The sequence below is a fragment of the Mauremys reevesii genome, linkage group 3 (genome assembly GCF_016161935.1).
Source record: "Mauremys reevesii isolate NIE-2019 linkage group 3, ASM1616193v1, whole genome shotgun sequence".
NCBI classification, from domain to species: Eukaryota; Metazoa; Chordata; order Testudines; family Geoemydidae; genus Mauremys; species Mauremys reevesii.
In genome coordinates, this window is record NC_052625.1 from 127105554 (window position 1) to 127127925 (window position 22372).

General features: G+C 41.6%; 1 protein-coding gene across 2 annotated transcripts in view; it reads right to left on the reverse strand.

Moving 5' to 3' along the window:
* Positions 1–5334: 5334 nt before the first annotated feature.
* GPR6 (G protein-coupled receptor 6) overlaps positions 5335–22372 on the reverse strand; it is a 68166-nt gene continuing 51128 nt past the window's right edge. The window contains exons 1-2 of one of the 2 annotated variants that reach the window (XM_039529158.1): positions 7064–7157; positions 5335–6648 (exon numbers count right to left, since the gene is read on the reverse strand). In XM_039529158.1, the coding sequence (XP_039385092.1) occupies positions 5641–6624 (984 nt within the window). In that variant the 5' untranslated portion in view covers positions 6625–6648; positions 7064–7157 and the 3' untranslated portion in view covers positions 5335–5640. Of the gene's footprint in view, positions 6649–7063; positions 7158–22372 lie in introns of those variants that run through there. The other variant, XM_039529157.1, reaches the window with a different exon arrangement.

Below are 22372 nucleotides of genomic sequence, written 5' to 3' on the forward strand. Positions count from 1 at the left end.
TTTTTTAAAAAGTACAACAGATAGCAGGGGATCTCAGGGACAGCTGTAGTACCAGAAATTAATTTTACCTCTTTTTTTCAATTGACTGAGTCCCTTTAAAACTATGACAGAAGATAGGTGATAACATACACTAAAACAAACAAGGTTGTAGTTATGTAGTACAAGTGGATCATTATATTGTTAAAAAATGTAAATGTTTCATTTTTCCAGTGCAAAAATGTGTTTTTTTTAATTCATTAAAGAGTTATTTGACCTGTGATTTTGAATCCGGGTGACTTTTCAATATACAGTCTAATGAGGCCCTGGGCCTGATTCTCCACTCACTTATACTTACATCATTGTAACCATTGGTGTCAATGAAGCTACTCCTGTAAGTGAGAAGAGACTCAGGGTCTGCTTGGTGTTTTAGAGTCAGATTCTGTCACTCTTATTCTCCCAGAGTAGTGCTTTACTCTCCGTTGTCAGACCCACTGATCAGAATGGAACAAATCACAGAAGATGGTATTCCCAGCATGAGTAAAGGTGGCAGAATCTGGCCCTTACAGATTTTGCATTTCTCACATGATTTTCATGGTTATGAATAAACTCTTGGTTGCTAATGAAAATTAGAGCTGACACTAAAGGGTTACTGTCTCAAGTTTAAAAGTGGTTTAATATAGCATAATCACTGCCTTTATGCATATGGCCTTCTAGCTCCTTTTGAAGTCAATAACAAAACTAACATTGACTTCAGTTGGAGCAGGTTGGGACCTCTTTACATATGTGCCTTTTGTGATAGATATGTCAAATTTTCTGCAATATCCAGAACAAACCTTATTGAATTAAGTTTAAGTATTAGTTAATTTTATTAAAAATGTAAATACTTATGTATTATTGTGTAATTGTATGTAATGTTTCTAGGGGGGAAACATACCTAATGTAAACCATAGGAAGTCTTAGGATCTTCAAAGGACTCTTTTAAACAATGTACCAGACAACAATGCACTTTCAGCTAAGTGGGTTTCCTAGGAAAACTCTAGGGGGAAGTGAATGCAAATGCCCCGTTTTGCAAAATCCCAGCCTGTTGAAGCTATGCCCTGAGGAGAGGTCTGTTGTCTACTGTAGGAGAGCATGGTCATCCCTCCCTGTCAATCTTTGAGGGAGGCCATGCTTCCTCACTGTCACACAGATAGAATGTGACTCTGTAAAAAGGGGGCAAATCAGCTATCTCTAGAGCTCAGGCCTTCTGGGCTGAGCCAAGCAGTAATCTGCCATTGGGGCTCAAGCAGGGTGACACACCCAAACAGTCTAAGGCTCCAGCCTTTAGGCAGGGCAGAACAATGAATAGTCTAGGGGCCCAGGCCCTCAGGTAGGGAGGGGCACTAAACAGTCTAAGGCTCTCACCCTAAGGATCTAGCATACTAGTTCTGGCAGACAGTAGACCAACACAGGCCTTCTGGCCTAAGGTGGGGAGGCTGCCACCCCAGGAGTGGGGTTGGCAGCAAGGGGGTAGGGTGTCCCAGCCCAGGGGCTTAACAGTGGCAGAGTGTTCCACTACTGCATCAATGGGGATTCAGCCACAGCACACTGACCTGGGTTCAGGCAGCAACACAGCTGGATGATAGTCGGCTGTCCCTGGGCTACTTCCTATCCTCCCTTCAGGGTGTACCTGAATCCCAGGGTAATCCTGCATCTCCCCAGGGTACACTGCCAGTGGCAATCCCAACAGCTCCTCAGCATCTGGCATGTCTGGCAGCTCTAGTACATCCTCAGGACAGCAACAGGCTTCTGTTGCTGTAGCAGGTTCAAAGCATCTGTCTCCCTCAACTAAGCAGCAGGGCCCACCTTTTGTATTTCCTGTTCCTGTCCCACCCCTCTGCTTCTGGCAGGGTGGCCATGGCCTTCCAGGTTCCGCCCACCAGGAAGCGTGCAGCCATCCCTCCCTGTCAATCTGTGAGGCCTCCTTGCTACATCTACTGATTACCAGCTCCCAGAATCTGTAGTTCAGAGGTTCCAACTATATAAAGGACAGGATGACTTATTTAGGGGTGTGCTTGTTCTGAGCAAAGGCGGTTATGAACTTGTAATCACAGAAAAACCCTTGGTGGAGTTTTAAGGAATGACTCCTACCAAAGCCCTTCCTGGAATTAGGGTTGATCTCTAGTTAGCTTATTAGAATGCGTGTAGGGTTTTTTTTGTTGTTTTTTTTAAATTGTTTTAATATGTTTTCTCTTTCTTCTTAATGTTTAATGTTTTTCTCTTTCTCTTTAATATGGTGTCCTTGATGAACAATCACGGGGGGAATACAGTTGCAGTTGCCCAGAACTGTGACACCATTACATTATCTATTTTAGCATAAAAATTATTGATAACTTTAAAGGTGGACACCTCATGGTATATTTTCAATGAAGGCTACACATAAAATACCATAATCACATATCATGCCCAACAGTTGCACTGAAGTCAATGGAAATTTTGCATACATAGGGACTGCAAGATTGGGATGAGCATTTGTTTTTATAAAAATAACTATACCTCTACCTCGATATAACGCTGTCCTCGGGAGCCAAAAAAATCTTACTGCGTTATAGGTGAAACCACATTATATCGAACTTGATTTGATCCACTAGAGTGCGCAGCCCCACCCCCCCGGAGCACTGCTTTACCACGTTATAGCCTAATTCATGTTATATCGGGTGGCGTTATAATGGGGTAGAGGTGTACTTTAGGGCCTATGTGTGTAAATATTTCCAAGGGTAGGGCTCATTTTTGGCAGAGGTCTCATGGAAATAAGAGTTTGTCAGCGTGACTATTTTTATAATAGATTACCATCCCAATTCTGAGGTCCCTACACAGGCAAAATTCCCCATATACTTCAGTGTGGGTTTTGGGAATACAGGATCAGACCTAATACGTTAATTGGATTGACTTTACATAGTAAGCACAATTGGTAGAAGCAGCCCTCAAAGTGGTGGTTCTTGTTGACTATTGTGATATATTTCATAGTTGATTTGTAATATAAATTCCAGTGTATGATTCAATTTTTTGTCAAAAATCATTCAGCAGCCAAGGTAAGCCACCAGTTTGCCAGTTTAAGATCGTGTATGTGCAGAGGCTGCAAATGTAACACCATCTTCTGAAGCAAATGCCTGCTTCTTTACTTTATATAGCAATCTTATCAAGAAAACAATATGTAATATAGGTCTATAAAATTACTGGATTTCCTCTCATGGTACTTTCAGCCAAGGACTATGCTTTCTGTTTCTCTAGACTGAGATCTGATTTGAGGAGGCAGATATTTTGTAGTCTGTGCTAATATTATTCTGCTCAGGTATCCCTGCAGATCAAGACTCTGGAAATGAAAGGCCATATTTTACTGCAACTAGATTGACGTCAATTCCAGTCCATGGGGTAGCCAAAACAAAATCAAAATACCATCCCCACTTTGGTTTACTCCTTCCCAGGAATTATTAGCTTGATCAGCAAAAGGTTTCTTAATATGGTATATACCAAAAAAATTATTACAAATGGCTGTGATCATTAAAAATAAATTTGATGCTCATTACAATAGTAGAAGAATGAATATTAAAATCTTTTTAAAATCACAATACTACTAATTTAAACTAAGAGATTATTTTCAGTTTTGTTAAATGTTATTGTAAATTATTGAGACAATGGTTAATAAAATGTGTTCACATTATACAAACAAAATGAAAAATAAATTAACTAGTAAATATTATATATGCTGGTCTAAAAATGTAAATCAAAACACACCTGAAGATTGTATGAGGATAAAAAACTATGAATTGCTTCCATTTCTCTGTTAAGAAATTTTAATTACTGGAATGATAGTTCCTATCTAAATCAGAAAACCTATTGCAGTCTCAATGTATAGTTTTGATGGTATTCAGGCTGAGATAACAACGAATTATAAAGCTAAATCCTAGAAGGTGGTAAGTTTTATTGACTGGTCCTAGCCACCTGTTTGTCATGTCTCTTGGCGATTAATTTTGTTAATATAACATCTGAGTACAAAAACACCGGGAACAAATTACTTCAATGGAGTTAAAATAGGGATGAATTTGGCCCTGCGTGTACTAACGTCTTCATAATTTTCATTTGATAGGCATTTTGACATATCACAGAGGCTACTTTATATCAACTTTATAACACCACCTGATTAAGGCCTTTGATTATGGAGATATTAAAGAGTGATGCTGTCACTTCTATGACTGATTATTGTAACATTTATTTGAGGCTCTTCCAACCTTTGCAGTCAAAAAAACTGCAGCTGATACATAATAAATAAAATTTTGATTAATAAGGGTTATGAGAGTCTGGGTTCTAGTTGTTTGATCATATTACTCTTAAACTGAAAAGTCATTCATTACCAGTGAAATTGCATATTAGTATTAAAAGTACTTAAAAGTTGAAAGGGTATGTGATAAATCATAATTTCACTGAATGTAAATAGTAAAGTGCTCAGCAATATTTTTGAAGTGTGCTGCATATACAATGTAGCTTTATTGAAATAATCAGTTGTCTAGGAATTTGATCTCCAGTGAACAAATCCTTCAAAGCTTATGTGTAATGTTCACCTGGCTCCTGGCATAAATCACTCCACTAAGCCACTGGGTTGTCAGAAAATTTTAAACTGCTCCAAGACAGGCAGACAACAAAGCTGCACTCAAGTGATTCTTCCATGTTAGTGTTAGAGTTCAATCAAGCGGAAGGAAAGAGAAATACATTTAGCTTCAGAACAGTGGATGGTCACATAAGCCAATTTATGATGGCCTTGTACAGGCTTTTAAGGAACCAACTGATTTTTTCCCCCAAATCAATTGATTTTATTTCTCCTTTAAGGGGAGAAATAAGGGAGTTTAGGCTGAAACTCAAAAGCATCTTAGATATTTTCCCCTTAATTTTTTTAAAATGTAATATTTTAATATGGGACCAACCTATGAATAAAAGAGACCCTGTGAGAATTGGAGACAAAAATCAATAAGATATTTAAGTACTTACTTCCTGGAAGATAAATAAATACTAGTCAGGGTAATGAAAGAAACCAATCAAAATAGCAGTTAAGCATTTTTCTGAGATATTTTCTCTGCATATGTAAAATAAAGTTTCCTTAGATACAAGTACAGGGTGAGCTTTTTATATTAAACAAAAAGGGAGCTTGCTCAGCTGGCAGGCTTTCAAGCTTTTATATCTCTGTAATCAGTTAAACACACAAAATAAAATTACACATTCAATGCATTTATTTCTTTGTGTACAAAATGTTTTAATTTATCAGCATTGTGCAGCAAAATATACTCACACTTACACATAAAATACAACATTTCACTTCCCTTCTCTCTGCCCTTGGAAGTGGCAACACTGTTTGGCAGTTCAGCAGCTAGAAATAAAGTGCTATAATTAAGCAGTATTGGAATGTCTTCATTTTACAAATATGATGTACCATTTTGTATGCAACCACATTTTTTACAGAACTGAAAGCTCCATACCTGAACATTCCAAATAATACAAATATATATACATAAAGTGCTAATGTTTAAGCATGTTTTCAACAACTTCACAACATGGATCTAGTTCATTACAGGCACTGTAATTCACTAAGTAGATTGTCTCTTTGGGCAGCACTACAAAAAGAAAAGTCTCTTAGACATCACTGGGTGATCTTGAACGAAAGGACACTTTAGACTGAAAGCAGCCACAAAAAAGAACCCACATGGCCCTCTGAATTTCTTGGTTTCTGTAGGCATAAATGATAGGATTGATCATAGAGTTGTAAGTAGCAGGTAGAAGTGTGGCATAAGTGTACACGGAAGGGTAGTCAAGATCTCCAACTACACAATAGATTGCAAACGGTAACCAGCTTGCTCCAAAGGTCCCAATAATTATAGCAAGTGTAGAGACTCCTTTTTTAGTAGCAACATAGTGAGATGCAGTCAAAAAATGTTGCTGGAGAGCTATCTGATGTGCATGCCTGCAAACTATTTTGCAGATTTTAATGTACAGATGAAGCATGATGATAAAAACCAAAAAGAAAGAGGCAGACAGTAAAGTCACATTACTTTTGGTCAAGGGTCTGACAATGCTGCATGATGAATAGTCATCTAGACAATTCCAGCCTAGAACAGGTAGTAGTCCCAAACAGAGGGACACCCCCCAGGTAACGATCAGCATCATATGAATGCAGAGGACAGTCTTCTCTGAGTAATAAGTCAGTGCATTGTACAGGGAAAGGTAACGATCGACTGTGATGGCTAACAAGCTACTCACAGAAGCAGCGAAGGAGGCAACTAGGAATCCAACGGTAATAAGGCTAATGGTCTCTGACTGGATCACATATTGAACAACAAAATTCAGGATTAAGCCAACTCCAGCCAGTAGGTCCGCTGTGGCCAGGCTCCCAATGAGCACAAACATAGGGGTTCTCAGGGTGGGAGTGTAGAATATAATGGCCACCACGATGGCATTTTCACAGGCGATGATAGTCCCGGAGATGCAGAGCACGACGTCCCAGGGGTTGATGGCAAAGACGGGGAGCTGCGAGGAGAGCTCCAGGGAAGAGTTGCCATCGCTGGCCTGAACGCGGGCTAAAGGGACCCCGGTTCCATCGAGCGAGCCGCTTTCATTCATCTCTGCCGAAGCCGGGTGCGCCGCCTGTGAGCAGAAGAGGCGAGATGAGGCAAATCAGCACAAAGTGAGCGGCGGGGGCAGCTCCAGGCTCCCTTCCCCTGCCCCCAGACTCCCGGGGCGGGGGGAGGGAAACCTGCCCAGGGGAGGGGGGCACAGAAATACCCGGGCAGAATAAACGCCGACGCGCCGCCACCAGCGGGAAGTCGCTACAGAAACGAGGCCGGGGCGCTGAGCCCTGACCGTGGTGCTGAACCCGCCGTTTCCCGAGCCAGCGCTGAGCTGAGCCCAGCCAGGGGCTGCGCTTGGCCCGGCGTGGGGTGTCTGGGCACAGCCCGGGGCAGGCTGCGGGGTTGCAGCACGAGCCGCGGGAGCGGGCGCTGCCCCGAGCTGGGCTCCGCAGAGCCGCGGTCCGGGGCGGGCAGTCGCACCGGGTCCTTACTGGGGATCAGGGCTGGCGGGCGCTTCTCATGAGCGCGGCGCTGCTGGCTGCCGAGCGCGGCCGGGGCGGGCAGGAGCCGGAGCAGGAGGCAGCTGGTGCAGCGGGCAAGGGCAGGCGGGCGGCTGCTGCTGCTGCTGCCGCCTCCCGTGTGTGTGTCAGAGTGAGGGCGCGCGGGGGACCGCGGGCTGAGGCCGTTCCGAATGTGACGTCAATGGCAGAGCCGAGGGCAGGGGCCGAACTCCGGTGGCGGCACGTGGCCCCGGGGCCCCGCGCGGAGGGGAGAGGGGGGGGGGACACAGCAGCCGCCGAGCGGCTGGGGGCAGAGACCGCGGCGCGCGGGGGAGGGGGGAGTCAGCAGGGCGGGAAGAAGCGGGAAAGGAGGAAGGTGAGGACTGGCAGGAGCAGTGGGGCGGGGGCAGCACTGGGGCAGGAGGAGAGACAGCAGCATAGAAGGGAGGGGGCAGCACTGAGGCGGGGGCAGGAGCAGCCCGGAGGGCAGGTGGAGGAGGGGGCAGCACTGAGGGAGGGGACAGGAGGAGGGACAGCGGCACTAAGGGGAGAGGAGCAGCCCGGAGGCAGGAGGAGGGGGCAGCACTGAAGGGAGTGGGCAGGAGAGGGGCACTACTGATGAGAGGAGGGCAGGAGGAGGGGCAGTATTGAGGGCAAGGGAGAGGCACAGGGAGTTAGAGGGCAGGAGATGGCAAGAACTGGGGCTCCCCCCCCCTTGTAAAGCAAACAGCACTACTTGTGGTGAACCGCCAGCTGGAAGAGGCAGCATTGCAGCTGCCCTTTAGGGGGCTATAGAGTAAGAGATGCTAAGAGGAGCTTCCAGAGGCTAAGATGAAGGCAGAGAAAGGCACCTCCCCCACCCCCTCCATTTCTCCTTTCCCTCTTTATGCCATCTGGGCAAAATAGACATAGAGGAACATAAGAACAGCTGTACTGGGTCACACTAAATGTCCAGCTAGCCCCGTATGCTGTCTTCAAACAGGGGCCAATGCCAGCTCTCCCAGAGGGAATGAACAGAACAGGTATCATCAAATGATCCAGCCCCTGTCACCCATTCCCAGCTTCTGGCAAACAGAAGCCAAGGAGCACCATCCCTGCCCAAGCAGACACTTTACTGTGCAGGTCACTTTAGTGTATGGGTCTCAGTGTGATTTTCATTCCTGAATATTTAGGCAATTCAAGCCCACCTCCAATAGGAACTGAGGAAAAGCTGTTTGTTTTCTTGACAACAGACTTTGCCCTGTGAATTGTCACCCCATAAAGCAAGCAGCTATACAGACAGACTGAGCACTCTGCTGCCACATGCTATAGAAAGCAGGGGAGTTTTCCAGGTCATTCATGGTCAGCACAATTTCAAATGGCTTCCCTTACAAATAATTTTGTAAGACAAACAATAAGTCCAGATCACTGACTGTATTAAGGACTTTGAAAAGGGGTGCACTGTTTATGCAAATACTATATATATATTTTCACAGTAAATAGGGGTCTAACATCCCTAGCTAAACACTTGCTACCTAAAAAAAAAAAGGGTTCAACATTATTCACCAACATAACAGTAAAATTAAACAAAACCACATGTACATCACTGGCTCTCTCAAGTACTAACAAACAAAACAAAACAAAAAACAGCCAACCCACACACACTCAACTAAGAATTATCAAAATAATATCTTAAAGAGAAATCCAGAGATGCATGCTTTGAATATTTGAATAGACAACTTTCTTTTAAGTGAAAAAAGAGATGCTGTGGTTAAAATTACATCTCTATTATGATTCTCCCCAATCAGAATCATATGAAACAGCCTACTGAATATTCCTTAGGCAGAAGACATCACATCTTCAACATTCCCTTGTGTTTTGTTTGCATCCAATTAATTTTCATTATTCCTGGATAAAGGACAATTATTAAACAATAAACAATTTTACTCTGACCTAAACTCAGGTGTCTGATTGGTAATAACCAACTTGAGAACTGTACCTAACAAAAATAAGATTTAGCTAGAAGATAAAACCTAAAGAACATTCTATATCACATGTTACTGTTTATTTGGGAAGAAAAATCCAGTTTCTCCTTTTTCTCTGGCTCTTCTTTTCCTTCTTTGCTTGTATGAATTTTACTTTAGAGCCCTATCCATATTCTGTCTATAGGTAAGATATGGAAGTTTTGTGTTTGTACACCACCTAGCACAATGGGGTCCAACCTGTCATTTTGCCTGGTAGTAGCAATATGAATATTAAATAATAATGGAAGTTTTTTGGACTTAATTTTCCTTTTCCAGTACAAAATAATCTTCCAGGGGTGACAGTCTGCTTAACAATGTGGATACCTCCACAGCTTTTCCTAAGGCTGACCCCAAAATGATGTGATCACAATGGATAGAAGTCAATTACATTGGAAAGAAGGGTGGGGATTGTTTCTCAGGCTCACTTTTTGCCATCTTGCATTCAAACAGCAGTAGCATCCAATATGTGCCCTCTATTAAAAGATAATAGCTACACTTTATTTCCCCAGCTATTTGTTTCATGGTAATTATGGCCTTATTAATTTTATTTAATTATGTATGTATTGGATATGTGTAAAAACGTTGATGATAAAAAGTAGTCCATAAAAGTGCTAAGTATTATTACTATTTGCAAGTTACTACCAGTTGCTATTTTACATATGATTATTTCGAACAAAGCAAATCTTTAAAAAGAAAATCCCATTTAACCTTTTCACAAGCACATTTGAACTATAGAAGAGTCATTTTTCTCTCGCCAACATAAGGAATCCTTAAAATAGAGGAAAAAATGGGGATACACAGATGGTGAGCTACACAATGCTGACATTTCAGATATTTCCATCCAGCTGGTGTGAGAGAGCTTTTAAAACATTTCACAACCCATTTATATACATCTTAAAGTGTATGAGCGGTGAGCTTACCTCATCACATTGTGTCATTGTTTACCAGCATCTGGTTAACATTTTCCCTTTGCTGATCTTTTAGATTTATGTACAGATTCTATCTGCATACATACTGCACCACTAATGCTACTAGCAAAAAGCAAACTTAACAGGTACCCAGGTGCCATTTAATATATTGGATACAGAACTTTCATCCCATCTTACACAATCCTTTCTCCTTCAGACATAATGTTTCTCATGTGGTTTTCTGGCTCTGCTTCTTCCTGAAGTATGGAAGAATTCTGGTTGCCAGCTTAGCCTTGTATCTTTGCTCCCTTTTTACAAGTTTTTTCAAGCACTTGTTTTGCTTTTTCCTCTCTTTGTATATTATATACAGTAATTATTTTACCAGTACTACTGATAAATCTTTTTACTTGCTGTGTAACTGTGCTATATGTGATTACATAAGCACAGAAATACAACTATACATAAATACTTGTACCACAGAACTATAACTATACAAATTGCAATACCACGTATTTTTAGTTTTCTGTGTTTAGGATACATCTCTTTTACTATACAAATAAAACTGCATTTGTCAAGTGGATGTTTATGAGTAGTTGGAGTAGTCATATTTTATTTTATTTTTGAATTGGTGGTATTATACATGGGGCCAAATTCAGCCCTGGTGTAAGCAAGTGAAAAATCTGACAAATGACATTGCACCTGCTTACTTGAGGGATGAACTTGGCCCACACTCTAAGGCTATGTGTATACTGCCTCACAGTTCAGATTACAGAAGTGTGATGAGCAGGACACACCAAAGTACTGCACTGTAACTTCCTGTATAGACACTGCAGGCAAAAACTAAAAGGTTCCTGGGTCACCTGCATGTAGTCCTATTTGAAGAGACGGGGGGGGGGTTCCAGAGCAGCACTTTCGTGCACACTGCTGTTCATGCAGTGGTAGTCTGAACTGTGGAGCAGTGTAGACAAGCCCTAAGTTGAAGCCATATTTTTGAACAATCATGCATTTCTTTCACATTGAAAAGAAAATGTAAAAATATATAAATAGATGCAGAAAATTAAACTGAAGCAAAACTAAAAATATCTTGCATTAATATAAGAGCTTTCATTCATGGATCTCAAAATGCTTTATATACAATAATGAATCCTCACGATTCCTCTATGAGATAGACGATTATGTCCATTTAAGAATGAGTAAAGAGAGAGGTCAATTGACTTCCTCATGGTCAATTAGTGACAGAAACAGTACCCAGGAGACCTGACTCATAGTTCTCTGCTCTTACCACTAGACTAATTACACAGTCTAGTAGTTCATCCACTCAGGTAATGTAGTACACATGAAACTTAGAAATATACATTAACCTTTCTGAAGTCTGTGCAGAATAGAATAGTGCCATCTGGTTTACAGACCAGGCCAACTGGGCTTCGTCAATTGCTATGAGATTCTTCAATGGCTCCTATCTCCAGCATGGTACAGAGTTCCTATTTCACTGCATCACACTTCCATATTTTTTTTGAAGCAGCCAATGGTTCTCCCAGGCATGTTGCCCCAGTTCTGGACATGATGTTGAATTATTAGATGGATTCATCACAGATGAGATGACAATATCTCAGAGAAGTTGTCTCATTTGGGTCCCTGGTCCATCTGCTTTCATAATTAATGTGCCTCACCTGCTGTATTACTCCATATGGTCCCTGCCACTTAGTGAATAGTTTGGACTCTGCACTGGGGAGCAGGACAAGTCTCCAATCATCAGGTTTAAATACATGTCCTTATAGGCTCACTCCAGGATCTGCTGAGCACTAATGCACCTCAACCCCCACACCTCCTCCTGAACCCCAACCCCCTACCCCAGCCCAGTGAAAGTCAGTGAGAATTGGGAAGAATAAGCGATGGGGGGGGGGAGTGGGGGATGGAGTCAGCAGGGCAGGGCTTCGAGGAAGGGGCAGCGCCTCAGGGAAGGGGCAGGGTAGATACTGGGTTGCCCTTAAATTCAAAAAGTGATCTTGGGTGTAAAAAGGTTGGAGACCACTGGTTTACAGGCTCAACTTTCTGCCATCCACACCTATCCATAACTACATTCAATATAGGGGCATTTGTTATACAGGTGTCCTAGATGCCCACCTGAAAAGCAAACTCCCACTATTTGCTGGATGGGCTCTGGCCCTGGGCCTAGCATTTGAGGTAGTACCTCCCTAACTAGCCTGCCTACTCCCACTCCCTGGTTTTCCTGGTGAGAATACTGCAGGAGCCTCAAGGCACTTCATCTGGGTCTCACAGTCTAAGGCATCTGGGTTTTCTGATGGAGACCAGCCTGGGGCCCCATAGTTTGCTGGGACCCTTAGAGGCTGGTGGTTCTGAGCCTGGAGCCAAGCTGTCAGGCCACTGCACTCCTGGTTACGTTCTCTTTCAACTCGATGGACCCCTTTGCTTAAGGTGATCTTTCACACATCAGCCAGGGTCTCTGCCTGGTGTTTGAGTACCCAGTCCCTCCCTGCTGCTGGGAGTATGTGGGTTAACTGCTCTTCCAAGATAAACTCAGCAACCTGCATTCAAGTCTAAGTCTTCACTTCAACTATTGCCAACACAAGTTCCTAATTTCTTGGACACTATGCAGGGCCACACCACCTGGGGTATTTCTCCTCTCAGGATCACTGTTGAAAAGCCTATTCCATGATATCAAGGTAGCCCAATATAGACACTTTCACCTGGGTGTAATCTGCTGATGCTGCTTCCAGCCCTTGGTACGCAGGCTGGGCTGACCCAGTCAGGTACAGCATTAACATGAAGACTCACTGCTCAGGTGGCCATTGGATTGCCATCTCCACTTGCTCGAACATCACAGAGAAAGCTTCCAGATCAACTTCAGTGCCCAATTTTTGCGAGTCTCATTTTGGGTGACCATGCATCTTTATTTCAGGGGACTGTCCCTTATTTCATTGATTTGTCCCTCAGGGTGTTACACCTCAAGGCCCCCTTCCTCAGGGAGTCCCCTGGGAAGGCAGAGCATTGCAAAGCATTTTGGGAAGGGTCAAATGTGTGTGAGTGGGGAGTGGAAGTTTCCTTTGCAGGTATGAGAGACACCCCCCCCCCCCCAAAAAAAAAGCACAGGTTAACTCAACATTTCAGTCGGAAGATAAGATGCTGGCCCCAGCCGCGCAAGGACACTGCTCACAGCCAAGACCTGGCTGACAGCCAAGAAAGACAGGGGCTTAAGGCTTTCCTGAGCAGCCTTAAAAATAATAATAATAATAATAATAAAAAATCCAGCTGCACAGACCTGCAAGATAGCAAGGCCAGGGGGGAAAAAAAAGTCCAGGGCTGCAGAAATTTAAAACAGACAAGAAAACTCGCGTCCCTGGAACCGGGCTGTTTTAGGAAAGATGAAAAGAATAAGCAGCAAGAACTAGAAATGCTAGTCAATAAGCCCAACTATGGCATAGTTGTCATCATAGACACTGTGTGGAATAATACCCAAGACTGGAATATTGGTTTAGAAGGGTAAAGCTTGCTCAGGAAGGACAGGCAGGGAAAAAAGGGAGGCGGTTTTGCCTTATATATAAAAAATGTATACACTTGGACTGGGTTGAAATTGAAATAGGAAACAGACTTGTGGAAAGTCTCTGGGTAAGGATAAAAGAGGTAAAAACAAGGGTAATGTCATGGTAGGGGTCTACTAGAGACCACCTAACCAGGAAGGGAAGATGGATGAGGCTTTTTATAAACAACTAACAAAATCATCCAAAGCAGAGGACTTGGTGGTGACGGGGGACTTCAACTACCCAGACATCTGTTGAGAAAACAACACAGCAGGGCACAGATTATCCAACAAGTTCTTGGAATATATTGGAGACAATTTTTTTTTTATTTCAGAAGGTGGAGAAAGCCACTGGGGGAGAGTGTTCTAGATTTGATTTTGACAAATAAGGAAGAACTGGTTGAGATTGAAAGTGGAAGGCAGCATGGGTGAAAGTGACCATGAAAGAATAGAGTTCATGATTCTAAGGAATGGTAGAAGGGAAAACAGCACAATAAAGAAAATGAATTTCAAGAAGGCAGACTTTAGAAAACTAAGGGAGTTGGTAGGTAAGATCCCTTGGGAAGCAAGTTTAAGAGAAAAAAACAGTTCAAGAGAGTTGGCAGTTTTTCAAAGAGACATTATTAAGGGCACAAGAGCAAACTATCCCACTGCGTAGGAAAGATAGGAAGTATGGCAAGACACCACCTTGGCTTAACCAGGAGATCTTTTTTGAGTTTCAGATCATTGAAGAATCCTACAAAAAGTGGTAACTAGGTCAAATTACAAACGATGAATATAAACAAATTACACACATATGTAGGGACAAAATTAGAAAGGCAAAGGCACAAAACAAGATTAAACTAGCTAGAGAGATAAAGGGTAACAAGAAAACATTCTACAAATACAATAGAAGCAAGAGGAAGACTAAGGACAGGGTAGGCCCATTACTCAATGACGGGGATGGGGGGGGACAATAACAGAAATGTGGAGATGGCAGAAGTGCTAAATGACTTTTTTGTTTCAATTTACACCAAATAGTTTAGTAGCAATTGTTTATATAACTTAATGAATGCCAGTGAAAATGAAGTATGATCAGAGGATAAAATAGGGAAAGAACAAGTTAAAAATTACTTAGACAAGTGAAATGTTTTCAAGTCCCCAATGGCTGGTGAAATACATCATAGAATACTCAAGGTGCTGACTGAGGAGTTCTCAGCCATTAGTGATTATCTTCAAGGAATCGTGGAAGACAAGTGAGATTCCAGAGGACTGGAAAAGGGCAAATATAGTGCCAAACTAGAAATAGAGGAATAAGGACAACACAGGGAATTACCGAACAGTCAGCTTAACTTCAGTACCCCGAAAAATAATGGAGCAATCAATTTGAAGACACCTAGGAGATAATAAGGTGATAAGTAACTTTGTCAAGAACAAATCATGTCAAACCAATGGAGACTGCAGGAAGCGGCGGCCAGCACATCCCTCGGCACGCGCTGCTTCCCGCAGCCCCCATGGGCCTGAAACAGCTAACGGCAGCCAATGGGAGCTGCGATCAGCTGAACCTGCGGACGATGCAGGTAAACAAACCGTCTTGGCCTATCAGCAGATTTCCCTGATGGGCCATGTACCAGAGGTTGCTGAACCCTGGATTAGAGAGTACACTTATAAAGTTTGCGGATGATACTAAACTGGGAGGGGTTGCAAGTGCTTTAGAGGATAGGATTAAAATTCAAAATGATCTGGACAAACTGGAGAAATAGTCTGAAGTAAATAGGATAAAATTCAATATGGACGAATGAAAAGTACTCAATTTAGGAAAGAACAATCAGTTGAACACATATAAAATGGGAAATGACTGCCTAGGAGGAAGTACTGCAGAAAGGGATCTGAGGCATCATAGTGGATCACAAGCTAAATGAGAGTCAACAGTGTAACACTGTTGCAAAAGAAGTAAACATCATTCTGGAATGTATTAGCAGGAGTGTTATAATCAAGACACAAGAAGTAATTTTTCCACTCTACTCCAGGACTCAGCTGGAGTAGTGTGTCCAGTTTTGGGCACCACATTACAGGAAAGATGTGGACAAATTGGAGAAAGTCCAGAGAAGAGAAAAACAAAAATGAGTAAAGTTCTAGAAAACATGACCTATGAGGGAAGATTGAAAAAAATGGGTTTGTTTAGTCTGGAGAAGGGAAGACTGAGGGGGGACAAGATAAGAGCTTTCAAGTATATAAAAGGTTGTTATAAGGAGGAGGGAGAAAAATTCTTCTCTTTAACCTTTGAGGATAGGACAATAAGCAATAGGCTTAAATTGGAGCAAGGATGGTTTAGGTTGGACATTTGGAAAACTCTCTAACAGTCAGGGTGATTAAGCACTGGAATAAATTGCCTAGGGAGATTTTGGAATCTCCCTCCTTGGAGATTTTTATGAGCAGTTTAGACAAACACCTGTCAGGGGTGGTCTAGATAATACTTAGCCCTGCCTTGAGTCCAGTAGACTGGACTATAAGACCTCCTAAGGTCCCTTCCAGTCCTATGATTCTATTATTTTATGATCTTTGGAGAAAGATCTTGGATACAATTTTCAAAACTGCTTAAGTGACTTAGGAGCCTTAGTTCCAATTTCAAAAGTGACTTAGGCACTGAATAGCTTAAGTGTAATTGATTTAGACACCTAACTCCTACTGAAATCAATGGGGATTAGGCATCTAAATACCTTTAAAGATCTGAGCCAAAGTGCCTAAATCTCTTAAAATACAACTCTGGTTCTTATATCACTTAGCCACTTTTGAAATTTGTACCCCTTTTCATTTGTTCTTTTAAGTATCTAGTGCATTTTTTGGTAATGTAAAATTAATCAAATAATTGCCTCCCACAAACTGAACCAAAAATACAGCCATATAGTCAATGTCTTAAATGAACATCTAATTAAACGTGTTAACTTAAAAAAAACACAGTTGACTCTGCACTCCTTGGTGTATTTAAAAAGATTTACATTATGCCCACACCCAAAGTTGGGCTTTATCAACTCTCTGAAAGTATAGACATACTTTGGAGTTTGGCATAAGGTGTTAATTTCTGTATTTCAAAGGACTTTAGCTTGTCAATATCAGAATGTCTATGTCCCTTATTTGGTGGACCCACACTTCTCAGTTTTAGCTTGATGGAGGCTGTCACAAGGTGATGGTTGCTGCCAACATCTGCACCCCTTCTCACTTTCACATCTGTCAGTGAGCGTCGCCATTTGCCATTGATCATGCTATGATCAATCTGGTTCTTATCACTGCCATTTTGAGAACGTGTCAGCGTGTGAATTTCACGATCTTCAAATAGGGTTCTGCAGATGACTAGGTCATTCATATTATAGAAATCAACAAGCTTTTCTCCATTTTCATTCCTGGTGCCACACCCATGTCTTCCCATTTCTCTGTCGTTGTTTGTGGTGTCCTTACCGACCTTGGCATTCAGGGCTCCCAGGACGATAGTTAGGTAGTGGCATGGTACTCTCTCTAACTCCGCCTCTAGTATAAGGTAGAATTTGTCCTTTACTTCTTCATCACTTCATCATCATCACCATATACAAGAAAAAACAACTCGACTCAATACATTCAGCCGGCAAATTGGACTGAAAATCATCTGCAATAAGACAAATATCGTGACCTTTAATATTGCCTCACCATTACCAGTACAGACAGAGGATTATGTTTTCACCAATGTAGAAACATTAACATACTTGGGCAGCACCATCAGCCAGGATGGTGGAACAAGCCAGAACATCTGGAACAAAATCAATAAAGCCAGGAACACCTTCAGGAGCTTAAATACAGCCTGGAAATCATCAAAACACAACACCAAAACCAAACTCAGGATTTATCAGAGCTGCATACTTTCAACATTACTTCATAGTGCAGAATACTGGGGAATGAGAAAGTAGGACATGTCCAAACTGTCTTCATTCCATACAACCTGCCTCAGAAAAATCATCTGTATCTTTTGGCCCAGAACAATCTCAAATCAAGATCTATTGACACAGTGCAGCCAAGAGGATATGAGTACCATCATTGCCAGCAGGTGATGGAGATGGATTGGCCATGTGCTTCAGATGGAAATGGATTCCATCACCAGAGTAGCAATAAGATGGACACTTGAAGGCAAGCAAAAATGAGGCTGCCTGAAAACAACATGGTGAAGAGCTGTGGAAGCCAAGCTGAAAAACCTGGGGCACAGCTGGGGAACCATTGAAAAACTTGTCAGAAACAGACAAGAGTAGAGGAGCTTCATCACTTCCCTAAATGGGAGAGGTGTCATAGGAACATGATGATGGTAAGGTGTTAAATTCAGATGGTCATATATTGTAATTAGCATTAGGTGTGATCACTTAACCATTAAAATACAGAACTTTTTCTTTCTGTCTTTCTTTTATTTATAGGTGAATGATTCTTCAAATTTGCAATGGTTGTAACTGCACCATTTCCCTTCCAACCTCTCGCTCCTCTTGAAGTAAACCTACTAGAGGGATTTAATGGGAGATGTACTGTATGTTTTTGTTCTAAGGTTCTTCACTGACAAATTCAGTGACTGCTGTAAATCTAGCATTATTTTATCAGGATCCTGTATGACTTTCTAATTCGAATGACACTTTCCTTACCTATGTTCCAGTAGTCCCATCCTGCAAATCCATACAGTTTTTGGGAAGATCCAATGAAGACTCTGTCCACAAATTGAACTGGGAAACAGGCTTGTTGTAAAATATTTAATTATTAAAACAAAAGCAAAGAGTGAAATGTAAATCATTCTGTTCATATTTTAGCACCCCTTCATAGAACATGGGTTGATACAATCACTGATTATGTCATCCCAGTTTTTACTAGTTGGATGAAGACTGACTGTTGTTTTGAATATTAGAGCACTTGACTCATTTATTTTCTAATATAATATTTACCTTCCTGAAATTTTGTCAATGTGGCTGAAAATAAACTATTAGTTTTAATGGTAAGAAATGAACCAATTATCACACAAAATAGGTGTTATTCAGTTTTGATTGCACACAGTCAACTCTAGCAATTGCAGACAGATTTAACTGGCTGGTTTTGTACCACTTATAAAAGTTCAAATGATTCCCTCTCTGGCATTACAATAAAATGAGTATTTTGTTCACACTGTACATTAAAAGGAATGGGCATTTAAACATTATAAAACAGAGGATGGGGAATTTGTATATATGGGTTGCAATTCAGCAAACCATTTAAGCACATGATTAACTCCAAGCATATACTTAAATCCATTCCTATTCAGGAAAGCTCTTAAGTACTTTGCTAATTAGAAATGGATTTAAACACAGGCTTAAGTGCTTTGCTGAATCAAGACCATGGTTTGGAAATATGGGGAAAAGTGTAAAATTTGGTCAGAAAATATTGAGAACATGCAAGATTAGCTGCATGTGTTTGATTCATTAATCAGCATATAACACAGAGGAAGGTATATTAAGTGGACATTAAGAAAACTTATGGGGATAGCATTGTCAACAGCAAAAACATGTATGATGCAATATTGGACATAAGAATCTGTACCTTCAATGTCAGAATGGATTAAAACCTAATCCAAAGCCCTTTATAGTCAATGGGAACCTTTCCATTGATGTGAATGAACTTTGGATCAGGCCCCAAGTACATGAATGCATGCCTCTCATTAGAACATATCATTCATCAAGTCAGAGGTCGCCCAGAGACACTGAAAATAATTGGATCCTCATTTAAATTGGCAGCATTTATTGGCAAATATAATCTATTGCTTATTATGGTGTCTATAATACTGTTCTTTAAAGATTTTATTTGATTCATACAAATATGAATATTATTTTATATATCTATACAAATCTGCCTGGGTAGCACTTATCTGATGTAAACCATTTTTCAGAGAACAAATTAAAGCAACTTCATAAACATGTTTGTTATTGTTTGACAATGTAGGTCCAGGGCAACAGTGAATAATTGGCTAGATCACGTAGCTGGCACTATAATTAAACTTACAGAGAAATGTAAGGCCTGCAAAGGTGTTTGCTAATTTAACTGGATTCATCTTAAATACAGCTAAAACACGAGTAATTAAAATTAGCAGGGGAGCCAGACAGGTGTTCTGGAGAAAGTCCAAAGACAGAGCAATACACGTGTAAAGTCAGTAAGCAAAGCACGTTTCCAATCTGCAGAAAACCATCCAAAACCTATAACACAAAACTTACATTAGACAATAGCAATTGCAGTGTGTGATGAGGTGTGCTCCCCACACTGCCCACCCCCAAGAGCTGAACTGGGCCAGGTGGGCCCAATCAGTTACTTAGGCTGCAAAGGGGGAGCTTTAAGCTGGAGGCAGCTAATTAGAGAGAAGTTCACCTGTGAGAGAGAGGTGGGGCTTCCTCAAAAGACAGGAAGTTGGAAGTAAAGGGGACTGCAGGGAAGGAGTCTGCAATCATTCCCCGGGAGAAGGGAGGTGGGCCTGCAGAGATGAGCTGTTAAAACTTACTCCCTGGAAGAAGGGAGTGAAGCCACTGGCAATCCCAGAGGAGTGGGGAGGGCCAGGAGATATGGAAGCAGTTCAGGGAAAGACACCAAGGTGCAAGGAATGGACTTGGGCTGTTGTGTAGAGGGTCCCTGAGCTGGAACCCAGAGTAGAGGGTGGGCCTGGGTTCCCCTGCCAGCCATTGTGGGAATGGCACTGTGAGCCAGGGAAGCAAGAAACTGCTGGAGAACAGGAACCTTGATCTCCCCCATCCCTGGAAGGGGAAACCACACTAGTGACCTGGCTGGAAGGCTGAGTCATGAAGAGGACAACTGGGGCTCCTGACAGTGAGAGAGGGGCTGCAGAGGAGAAACTGATGGGGTGCAACTACTGGCAGGGATGTCAGCCTGACTGAGCTAATCCCCAGAACTGCCAGGAGGCAGCACCATTCAGCATTAAGTGGAGCAACCTGTGAATTGGTGATTAAGCCCCATCTGATGTAATGTCCAGAATTTGTGACTGGCCCTGAGGTGCTGCAGGTCAATATGCTAGTAGTGTTCAGGAAGGAAAGATGCCAATGGCCCCAACTCATATGAAACTGCTCTGCAAAAAGCCCTTTTTGCGGAGATGAACTATGGTGGTATTTTTACATTCTCTATCAGTGGTCACTTACAGCAATTATTCTCCATGACTCCCAAACAGCTGTAAGTGATAATGACAACAATTGGATACTCAAAGTAACTTAGACTAGTGCAATAGTACATAGAACTTTAAACTAAAAATTATAGGTTGAGTCACGAGTTGAAAGCTCAAGGAAAATGAGTCAATTGGTGGAGTCAGTCATAAGTATCAAGCTAAGGAATTTTAGAGTCATAGAGGAAGGGAGTAGTATGCAGCAGTTCTTAGTACCAATCACTTTATATATGGCCAATAAGTATCCTCTACTTTTTACCTAATGAGTTGTGTGTGCAACAAAAACAAGTCCTTATTTCCATCCATACAACCATGCACCAAGAATTCTATATATAGAACATATAATACACAGAGGCCGAATTGATACAATATCAGTTCTTCTTCAAAAGAATAAAACAGTGAGCCAGGGAGGAGGCCCTTCATTCTGTGTCAATATAGAACTGTGAGCCATGTTTAAATGACTTTTATGAGGTGTGGAAAAGAGCAGGTTTACAAAGCATAGGTATCCAGACAATTATTTAACAGCTATATTATTTAATGGCTAAGTGTTCAAGTTATTCCAGCTAAGGTCATCATTGATTTTGTTCTCAAAATTTTGGACATTATAATGAGATTTGGTTAATAAAATAAACTTTTAGTCAATCATGGCTCTTTTGAGGTTTACACAAAACAAACCTGCCCTTTTTTGTGCATGGGACCATTCTGGTGCCACTGCATCCAAAATCTGGTGCATAAACTGCAATATTGGACTTTAATAAATGCCACCAAATTCCTGAGCCCCCATTTTTATGATGTACCCACCCTTTGGATAACTGGAAAGGTCTCCAGAGTACATTGCTGCGTAGCTTGCAATGAAAAGCTTTATTTAAAGTAAGTTACATGAAATTCTGAGGTACACAGTCCACATGCAGTGGCAGAATGTGACTATAAGGCTAGAGGGAATAAAAATACATTTTGTACTGGATCAAGGAGGCCAATTTAAAATTATTTTAGCTATTGACTTGAAATTGCGCTATAAACAGTTGTGCATGAATAGCTAAACTTTTTATTTCAGCTCACAGCTGTGGAGGGGCACTTGACATTTTATAATCTCATTTGCTTAAAAAACCTCTAAATACTGTCTCGTAAACATGTGCTAAAGAGAGAGAGCAAAACAGAAAAACACTTCACTACAGAGCACGTGCAATGACCTAGCAAATACATTAAAGCCAGTAACAGTTACAGTAACAGTGTTCTGAGCCTCAGCTCTGCAAATGCTGCTTGATTGCCAATGTCAACAAAAGCATTTGGATCTCATGAGAAGGACAGATGGAGTCATTTTCTGAATGTAAGCTGCATCAAGCCAAAGTGTCCAAAATAGAAACAGAAATTGAAGGGAAGATAAAAGAAACTTGAGTCCTGATATGCATATCTGCTAGAATGAAGTACTTTAGAGGCTTCTTAGTACTAATGTGTCTATAGGAATGAAAAATGTGACCTTGCTAATCTTCCACAGCAGAGGGTAGAGGGCAAGGGAGTCCAAATTTCCAACTGAAGTCTTCTTCCAAAGAGCCAGGAGCTGGAGGGCAGAAGCTAATTTGCATTAATTGGAACAGATTGCAGCTGCTCTCCTCTTTCATACAGAATTGTGTCCTGTGGAGACCCCAAGTTCCAGTATGTTTTTTCCATCTTAAGGTGAAT